Here is a 10,199-nt window from a genome sequence, read left to right on the forward strand (position 1 = left end):
CATGGCCGCCCGACGCTGGAGATCGCCCGGAGAGGAGGAGGGAGGGGCTGGGGGGAAGAGTCCGCGGGGAACGACCCCCGCCAGCACCCGAACCCCCAGCAGGGTCTAAAACCAGGGGCGGCGAGGTCACCGAGCCCAAGTTAGACCCATACTGGTTCGGGATCGCGATCTCCACCCCAGCAGGCCTGCCCACGGCCACCTCCCGCGGCCACCTGCGCCGCCGGGCCCTGCACCGAGATCCCGAGCTTGTCCCACGTCGCCGTGTCGATAGAGTCATCCTCCATGCTAGCGTCAGGGTCCTGGTCCTTGTCCTCCGTCTTGTCCTTGTCGTGGTCGCGCGGGCCCTTGTCGTTGGAAGGCGGAGGAGGGGGAGGAAGAGTAGGGGCGGCTTGGCGCGCCGCCTCCAACTCCGGCTCGAGCTTGACATTGTAGCCGTCTCCGTTGAACCAAATCTGCACCGAGCCGCGCAGCTTGGCCGATGCACGACATGCAAAACGCATGCGCACCGGACCCGAGCGGATCAGTGAGAGTTCGTCCACCAGAAGAGGCCGACCAATCATGGCTGTGGCCGGCATCAGGCGCTCCACCCTGCGCTGCTTCGGAGGGATACCCCGCATCTTGACCCAAACCTCGGGCATGGACAGGGCCTTGGGCTCGGCGAGGACAACGGATATCCACCATGATATTGTTGATGGAGAGGAAAAGCTTGCCGCTGCGCGTTGCCATCCGAAGCATCACTGGGTCCGGGAAGGCCACCGAGAAGCAATCCGCATCAAAGGGGGCCACCTGCCAGTCCCATTCTCCCTCGAAGAGATGCGGAAGCTCCGCCTCCAGGATTTCTTTGGTCAGGACCCCGGGCGCCGCCGAGACCAAGGCTGCGTTGGCACCCAGGAGGCTCTTCGGCGCCGAATCCGCCTCCGCAGGATATTGAAGGCAGAAAAAGCCGCCACCAGCGAAGGCATGCCCCATGGATTGCATCAACAGTGGCTTGCCGCGCATGGGGCAATTAGCCGAGGCGTGCCCTTCTTGACTGCATAGGACGCACAGAGGCTTGAAAGAACAGTTGCTCTGGTAGTGCCCCGCTCGCCCACATTTGAAGCACTCGGGGCCGTCCGCCTCCTCGACGGGGATAGGCTCCGCCGCCGTGCCCTTGGAGGAGGAGGGCTTGGAAGCCGCCGGACCCGCCATCTTGTGCTTCTTCTGCTTCGGCTTAGAGTAGGGGTCGCCGACGCGGTCGCCGCAATGTGGGTGGAACTCGTCCTTGCGCTTGAGCTCCAATCCACGCTTCTTATGCTCCTCCTTGTGTTTCTTCTTGCGCTCCTGATCTTTGAGCCACCATGGAGGTGGAGGCCCCCATCCTCCATCCTCACCCGCACGCTCCACAGCACGCTCCGCCGCCGATGGGCGCGGATCTCGCTCTCGCCTGCGCTCCGCCCCCGGATCCGCCGCCACCCGCTTGGCCGCACGCTGCTCCGCCTTGGATCCCATGGACACCACCTTGGCGAAGGAGCGCACGAGGGGTGGAGGAGGAGAGAGTGTGTGGAAGGAGCGCGCAGATGCGCCGCACCTTCGAGTGTGTGGCTGGAAACCCTAACGAACAATCTAGGGCACCCCGCGGGATCCAGAGCCACTTATACGACTGGCAAGCCACACGCGGGCCAGAAATGGCAGGCCTGGGCCGAGCCGCGCGGCCCACCTCCAACTCACCCGTGGCCACCACAAGGGGGCCAGCAGCTGGGTCCACAGACGGGCCACCTGGGCCACTCATGGGGGTGCAGCCCACCACCAGCGCCTGGCCCAACGACCCGCCCGAACCACCCGAGCCAACCCTAGGCCAGGGGTCCTGTTCCGCCGCCGCCGCCGCCCACTCCCCCGCCGGCGCCGCCACCTCTGACAGCGCCGCGGCCGGCTCAGACGCCTGGCTGCTCCCAGGTGCGGTGGAGCTTCCAACCGCGCGGCGCGTTGCTCCCTGCGGCGGCTGCTTCACGCTCGGCGCTGCCCCGGCGCCCCTCGACGAAGCCCGACCGAACGCCCCTGGTTGCCGGGCACCACACCCACCGGGCGCAAACGCGGAGCGCCGGCCAGCTTTGAGAGAGCCCCCGAGCTCCTCCGCCCTGGCCACGAACTCACCGACCGTCGCCCGAGCACATCCAGCTCCCGCTTCCGCTCCCGCAGCGACCGCCACAGCCTGGTCCTCGTCGTCGCTCTCCTCTGCCAGCGCCCAAAAACGGCTCCCCTATCAGCCCGCAGATGCCATCGCACCCGCCGCCGCCACCGGAGCCACGCGCGGCGACCGCCCGGACGCCGGGACAGCCGCCCATCCTCCCGCCTCGCCGGATTCCTCACACCCTGGCGCATCGCCCAGCCCGTCGCCACCCAGATCGCCAGGCCATATAGGAGTCGTTGGGTCTAACATATCCATCTCCGCCTTCTGCTCACCAATTGTCTACTTGTCCACTCTACAAGTTTGGATAACATGTGCACAACCACCATCGTCGATGCACGGCGTAGATTCTACCCAAGGATTCAGTGACGGGATCTAATAATCTAAATTTGCTCATCATGTTCTTTGTACGCAGAACGACCGTGACCGCTTAGTCGTTGAGACCAAACATATTTAATTTGTTATTTTTATAAGGGTGAGCACAATTTAAGTTTTCATCGCCACGTATAACTTGCTGAGTTCAACCATCAATCAATGTTTTGGTGTTGAGATATGTTACCCGCTTTTCTAAGCCAATTTAGGGCCAGTTCTTTTGGGCGGCTTAAAAAATAAGCCGCCTCTCCCAGCTTTTCTCATAAGCCGCCTCTTATATTCGTTGAGGCTTCTAAATTAGTTATGGGATAACTAATTTAGTCTAAAAAACTAGAGGCGGCTTATTTTTTAAGCTGGGGAGAGGCAGCTTATTTTGTAAGCGGCCCAAAGAACTGACCTTAATCTTCTAGGTACCCCGCGAAAAAAAACTTAATCTTCTAGGAGAACCATTTGGCGTATGCCGACCTGGGAAACACTAAACAGGTCAAACCGAGCACCATGGCACGTTGGTCCGCCATAATAGCTCACAACATCCCAAACCCAACTTATATCGAGCTGGGCAACACTAAACCGGATAGAGTACCAGGACGACGGGCAGCAGAGACCAAGAACCAACCTCCTATGACAGGGATCTCCTCGAAGAGAAGTGCATATTTCAAACCTCAACTTTTGCCTTAGTCTAATTTACAATCCCAAACTGCAATACCGCCTACATTACAACTCATAACTCTTAAAACCGGCTAGATTCAACCGTCCCCTCTCGTTGACCGTTTTAGACCCGTTGATCATCCAGCCTGCATGTCTAGTCAGCAAACCACGTTAGCAAAAAAATACAAAATTTCCAAAAAAAGTAAAAAAAAACTTAAAAAATCAAGGAAAATATAAAATATCTATAAAATTAAAAAAAATCTGCATAATAGAAAAAATGTTCAAAATTCTGAAATTAAAAAAATGGTGTTGTTGTCTGAAAATCCTGAAAAATCTGTAAAATCAAAAAGAAAAAAGTTCAGGGATGTTTACTAAAAATTCTGAAAAAATGTTCAAACTGCTAAAACACAAATTTTGTAATTATTTAAATCAAAGAAAGTTCACAATCTTTTCCAGATGATTAGTATTGTTTTCTTCATCTTACAAAATTTGGGCAAAAAATCCTGACAAAAAAATGTTTTTTATTTTAATTTTGTGATTGATTATTTTATTTACTTTTTATTTTTCAGAAAATATTAAATATTTTACATTTTTATTTCCCTAGATTTTTTATTTTATAGATTTGTTTTTGAAAAATTTGAGTTTTTTGTTGATGTGGCTTGCTGATGGGATGGTTAACGGGTCAAAACCGGTCAATGGGGAGGGGAGGGTTGAAGCATGTCCAATTTTAAGAGTTCGAGGTTGTAATGTAGAAGGTATTTAAGTTGCGGGTTGAAATATGCACTTCTCTCATCTCCTCATCACCCACCGAAAACTGCCGATCATACACCACCCTAGCAACAACACACAAGAGATGCCCAAATAACCCGACCCATCGCAAACCAACAATCGAGAGGCATGCCTAAGCCTATGGCGACCAATCGCAGGAAAAATGCGCACGTAGGGGCAACAAAAAATGCATTACAGAAATGTGGCCCTGAAAGCCCGCAGTCCACGGGTCATGGACCTTCGAACCGAAGCTATCGAGGAGGTGAGGCAAGGTAAAAACCGACCGAAAAGGAATAAAGGCGTCAAGCAGGCAGTGAGCGGGGCGCACACGGATCGGACGACGTGAAGGATGCACGAGGACGCGGATGCCCCAAGAAGGCGGATAGTTCAATATCCTTTAAATGAGTAATGAGTCAAGGCATGTTTTTGTGGCTCTGTTTCAAACGAAAAAATAACACTAATGAGGATAGCGATAGACAATCTCCCTTCGCTTGCAATGGTAATGTGGGGACTAGCATGTTAGATGCAAATTCCCCACCGTTCCCATGGAAGAGGATTTATAGCACGCATATGCGGGGCACGCATCCCTCTCTTACGTTTGGCTTTGGATTTTTCAATCTTTCATATCTTTTGAACCAAAAGTTTAAATTAAATTTTGTTTATATATTCGTGTTTCTGATGATGAGGGCTTTCAAATGAGACCCATTTTGATTACATTTTGATGAGTTTTAAAATTTTCGTTATGTTTCAACTTTTGGAACGTACGAGCGGCCGACAAAATAATGAGTTTCAGATCCTGCGTCTGACAAAAATGTTTCAACTTCTAAAACTTGATACGAGCGACCGATAAAATTGTAAGTTTCAGAACTTGCGACCGACAAAAATGTCAGTTTTAGAAACTGAAACTTAAAAGGTGCTCCCAAAATCCTAATAATTGAACAACGAACAATTTTCAGTTGTTGGATGCAAACCGTTTTCTAAACCAGAGTAACATGTTCAGTTTTTTCTGAACCCGAATTTTGTCGACATTTCGGTTCTAAAAATAAAAGTGTCGACATTTCCATGTTTCACGAATTTGAACACACTAGTTAACAAACACCATAGATCTAAAAGAAAAACGAAAACTTGCAACGAAGAGGACTAGCCTTACACATTGGTTGCCGCGGTACATACATTCCTGCAGTGCAGTGCTATGGAAGTGACTGGAGCAGCGAGAGCAAACTAATGGAAGCTGTTTGGCCGTGACACACTGTGTTATCTACAATCTTTCTTAGTCTACCAAACCAAGGATGGCCATGGGAATTAAGGCACATCTCTTAGTTAACCTCTGTCTCCGTCTCTCGAAGCAGAGAAGAGATCAAACCGAGGCTAGTCCCGCCAGCACACGAGCATGGTGACGCACCGGCGCATGATGTAGAACCTGGCCCTCTGCTGCTTGGCCAGGCTCGCCAGCCGCCCCGGCACGGACCGGCCGGAGCCCCTCGACGCCCGGCCCTTGACACCCACCGGACTGCCGGTGGCCGCCGCCGGCGCCACCGCCGCGGACCTCCGGCTGCCCTTCTTGGACAGCTTCCACTTGTCGTCCATGCACATCTCCATCTCTTCTCTGTTTCTTCCGATCTCCCAATATGCAATGTGCTCTCTTCTCCCTGTCTTCGCTTTTGGTCGTTGAGGATGGTTGTTGGTGTGAGAGCCGGGTAACTTGGGTGCTACTTATAGTGCCGGAATGCCAATCCAAGGTGGATGAGGGGGCTGGATTTGATTGGAGAGGAGAGGGGATAGAGGTTGATTAAGTAAGTAGCTTAACTAAGACTATTGTTTGTGCGTCTGTTTGGTAGCGCATCACTTTCCAAATAATTTATGGGGGTGTGTCCCCTTGCGGCGATGGCCATCTCTTTCGGCGCCCACGCTCAAGTTGTTGCGGTGCAATTTTCTTAGGACCTTTGATTTGAACCGGAGCGTGCTGAACCTACAAAACTGTACTAGCATAAACTGAGCTGGGCAGGGTCCATCCATGATGATAAAAACTGGAGTACTAGCTACGGCTCTGTTTGTTGGGAAGATGTAGCAGTAAACTTTGTAGGCGCGTCAGAAACGTTCGTGGGAGTTAACGGATCCACGTAGCATGGGACTGTATCATCTTGAATCGCCGAGCACGACCGGCCACCGAGGCCCCAGATCGAGTCAAACTCGCTCTCTCTCCAACACACGCCACAGAGCACGACAAGTCACCGTCCGTGTGATTGATCACGACGCGACGTAGTTAATCAACTAACGAGGAACACACTGCTATCTGTTGGAGCAGCAGCGAGTAAAGGCTCGAGCCCTCATGGCTCCTAGCGACCGCGCACTAGCTAGCTTATAGGAGTACAATGGACACTGACAACGCGCGCGAGTCGAGAAAAGGCGTGCACAAACTCTGGGTTGATAGGTATCCAGCACTTAACCAACCTCATCCATCGTTGAAAATAATAATGGTATCTACAACCACGATTATCAGATCCGGCCCCTATACGAGTTCACGGAGTCCACAGACAGTGATCAGTTCGACCTTAAATTCTCAGCTTGCACAACAACACTTTTATATCCAGCACCCTATATCCACACTCCACATGCAATGTGAACTAGTCTACGTAGTTCAAAGAACAGACATAGAAATCGACAGTAAACGAACACGAAAATCGGCATCAAACGGACACTAAAATCTACTTTACATCCTTCAAAAAATCACCACAGTTCTTCGCCGGACAGGTTCTAAACTAAAACAACTAAAAACGATAATAGTAAATGGAGGAAGAGTGTCTTCACCACTTCGCAGAGGGGCGGTGCGGACTGCACAGCCCTCGCGGAGCTGCGCACGGGCCGGGAGGGCCAGCTCCGGCCTCCCCATTGCGTCGGCGGGGATCGGCGACGGGGCAGAACCAGAACTGCCCCGTGTCCACCTTCGACCGCTCCAGTGCAATGGGCAGGGTCGGGTCCTCCCCGACATCAAGGTCGGAGTCAGAGCGGCTGTCGATGCTCAACATGCTCGCCAAAGTCATCGGATTGGATCGAAGGAGGGAAGAAATTGAAGGAGGAGAGAAATTGAAGGAGGGGAGAAGAAGAAACGGAGCGAGAGTTGAGAGTGAAGTGAGCTAGGGTTCTGGATTGGGAATTTTGTGGGGATGGAGTGATGTCGGCGATGGGCCGGGCTGAGGTGGCGGATGTGCCGGGCCACCCCATATCCACCAATGAGGGGCAACGGATAGTCCGAGCGTTTGAGGCCGGTTTGAGGTGCTTGGGTGGGATGGAGTTTTTTTTACCGATCAGTGATCGGGCGGCCCGCCCAGGCGTTTGAAGCTGGGTTGAGGCATGCGGCTATAGATGTCGTAGTATTATTTAGAAACATGATTACATATCAATATCAAGTATTCCTAATTGATATGATAAGCGTGAATTTGTCTAGCAACAATGTTGGAGTGCTATGAATTCATGGTTTATTCCATGTATTATAGTATGATTAAAGAAAAAATTAACATGTATTCCCTCCGTTCTTAAATACAAGTCTTCTTAGAGATTCCAATATAGACTACATATGTAGCAAAATGAGTGAATCTATACTCTAAAATCTATACATCCGTATGTAGTTCGTATTGAAATCTCTAAGAAGAAATATATTTAGGAACGAAGGGAGTATATGTCAAATATATTAGATGCATTAAATAGCATAAAAATAGCATCAGGCATGGACAACAACCATCATGAAAGACTGGATCATATCACGGTGCATGTATTGGTCGATTGTAGATGAATTAGCCATGGTTGTTGTGGGTGCGATGTTGTTGATGCTGATGTTAGTGAAGACCGGGCGAATCAGATGATAGTGAGGACTGTGCACAACAATTCCTGGCCTTGGAGGTAGACGACATGTTGTGAAGAATGTATGTAGTCATGCGAAGCGCTTTCCAAAAACCTAGTTCACCCTCTCCCGATACAGGGTCGCAGGGGTGAGAGGTTTCGAAGACCTTCTCTCCTACTCGCCTATGCATGTTGGCATTTGGGATGGAGTAGATTATGATGGTGACGCAAACAATGAAAGCAGGCAAGAACCTATCTTGATTTGATGTATCATTGGCAGTGGCCAATAGGTCGCCCATATAGGAGAACCGACTGGACTCGTGCCGCGATCACGAACTAACCTGATTAGTTCTCCAACTCGTGAACTACTAGGCATGAAACAAAAATAAAACGAAAAAGAAAGTTACTCTCCTACAAGGCCGTTGATCAGATTTCGGGAAATCATTGGCGCACATGACAAACGCCCGTGCCTAGGCCCTGCGATGCGAGCGGGCACGAGTGGTATTCTCTTTCTCTCCTCATATCAATCACTACGTATACACTATATAAGTTTGTCTCACTTTGTTCAAAAAACAGTTTGTCACACCACCTTCACTTGTGGGGTGGTGCTAAAGATTGCAGCCCCCACCTCTTGCCATATGTGGGCCTTTGAGATTTATTACAAATTTCTGAAAGGTCGCATGGGCCAAGCCCATTAATTGTAACAAAACATACTATCACTACACATATGTTTGTCACAATTTAAATACAAACTAAGAGCATCTCCAAGCAAAAGTGTCATTCTAGTCCCAAGCTCAAATGCCCCTGTTATGAACAGTAAAATCCAAATAAGTAGAAACAAAAATTTAAAAATATATATTTTATGGAAACAAGCAATGTTCATGCGCCTAGATTTTAAAGATGAAACCTTCCATGGATATGTGGGAAAAAATATAATCAATGCTTTAAACTACTTTATAAGTTTTTTATTTAGAGCATCAATTTTCTCTCTAGACTTCCATGAATGTCATTGCATCACGAAAATTTGCACACTAGTGAAACACTCATCAGTGTATCAGAAATAGAAATTCAGTTTTGTTTTATTTTAATCAGCTGGAAAGATAAACTCGTGGCTTTTTCCATTGTGCAAGCAAGATTGGTTGTATTAGCTCCCTTTTCTGCGGGTTATATTTGTAGTCACCCAACTTTCTTGATTTCTTCAACATGAGGCAAGTTTGGTTAATTTAGTTTTTTCTTACTGTATCAGCACTTAGTTCATTACTCTTGACAGAGAGGGAGGATGCGCCTTCCGACCAGAGAGAATGTAATTCCATTCCCTCAACATCGACTGTCACGCCCAAGATGCGGCCCTATCCTAAAGGAACTCGAAGGTCCCACCAAGGATAGAGGCGCATCTTGAAGACGCTTTTGCAAGGTGGATATCATTACATCAACATTACATAACAGATGGGGATACATACAAGGCATACACATGCCGCAAGAATACATCAATACATCATACATAAGATCGACATCCGACTACGGATGAAACACAAACAGAAACTCCAACGACATCCACCCTGCTAGCTCAGGCTGCCGACCTGGAACCTATCCCCTGATCGAAGAAGCAGAAGAAGAACTCCAAAAACAAGTAAACATCGCTCTCGCGTCATGATCATCGCAAAACCTGTACCTGCAACTGGTGTTGTAGTAATATGTGAGCCACGAGGACTCAGCAATCCCATTACCATGGGTATCAAGACTAGCAACGCTTTAATGGGTATGGAAAGGACAAGTGGTGAGGTTGCAGCAACGACTAAGCATGTATGTGTCGGGGATCGTAGCAGAATTTTAAATTTTTCTACGCATCACCAAGATCCATCTACGGAGTCTACTAGCAACGAGAGGGAAGGAGTGCATCTACATACCCTTGTAGATCGCGAGCAGAAGCGTTCTAATGAACGGGGTTGATGGAGTCGTACTCGTCGTGATCCAAATCACCGATGACCGAGCGCCGAACGGACGGCACCTCCGCGTTCAACACACGTACGGAGCAGCGACGTCTCCTCCTTCTTGATCCAGCAAGGGGGAAGGAGAGGTTGATGGAGATCCAGCAGCACGACGGCGTGGTGGTGGAAGTAGCGGGGATCCCGGCAGGGCTTCGCCAAGCGCAAGCGGGAGAGAGAGGTGTCACGGGAGGGAGAGGGAGGCGCCAGGGGCTAGGGTACAGCAGCCCTCCCTCCTCCCCCCTTTATATAGGCCCCCTGGGGGGGCGCCGGCCCCTGGGATCCCATCTACAGGGGGGCGGCGGCCAAGGGGGGGAAACTTCCCCCCCAAGTCAGGTGGGGCGCCCCCCTCCCCCAGGGTTTCCAACTCTAGGCGCAGGGGGAGCCCATGGGGGGCGCACCAGCCCACTAGGGGCTGGTTCCCC

The 10,199-nt window shown here is 50.4% G+C and overlaps 1 protein-coding gene across 1 annotated transcript; it reads right to left on the minus strand.

Moving 5' to 3' along the window:
- Nucleotides 1-5,059: 5,059 nt before the first annotated feature.
- Nucleotides 5,060-5,708, minus strand: LOC109748736 (small polypeptide DEVIL 11). The gene has a single exon (XM_020307756.4). The coding sequence runs from the start codon at nucleotides 5,549-5,551 to the stop codon at nucleotides 5,321-5,323; it is 231 nt and encodes a 76-aa protein (XP_020163345.1). The 5' UTR covers nucleotides 5,552-5,708; the 3' UTR covers nucleotides 5,060-5,320.
- Nucleotides 5,709-10,199: the final 4,491 nt, after the last annotated feature.

This window comes from Aegilops tauschii, chromosome 5 (assembly GCF_002575655.3).
Source record: "Aegilops tauschii subsp. strangulata cultivar AL8/78 chromosome 5, Aet v6.0, whole genome shotgun sequence".
Taxonomy (NCBI): Eukaryota; Viridiplantae; Streptophyta; class Magnoliopsida; order Poales; family Poaceae; genus Aegilops; species Aegilops tauschii.

Bases quoted from the DNA above. Each gene is read 5' to 3' on its own strand.
- LOC109748736 (XM_020307756.4), bottom strand. From the start codon at position 5,551: ATGGAGATGTGCATGGACGACAAGTGGAAGCTGTCCAAGAAGGGCAGC.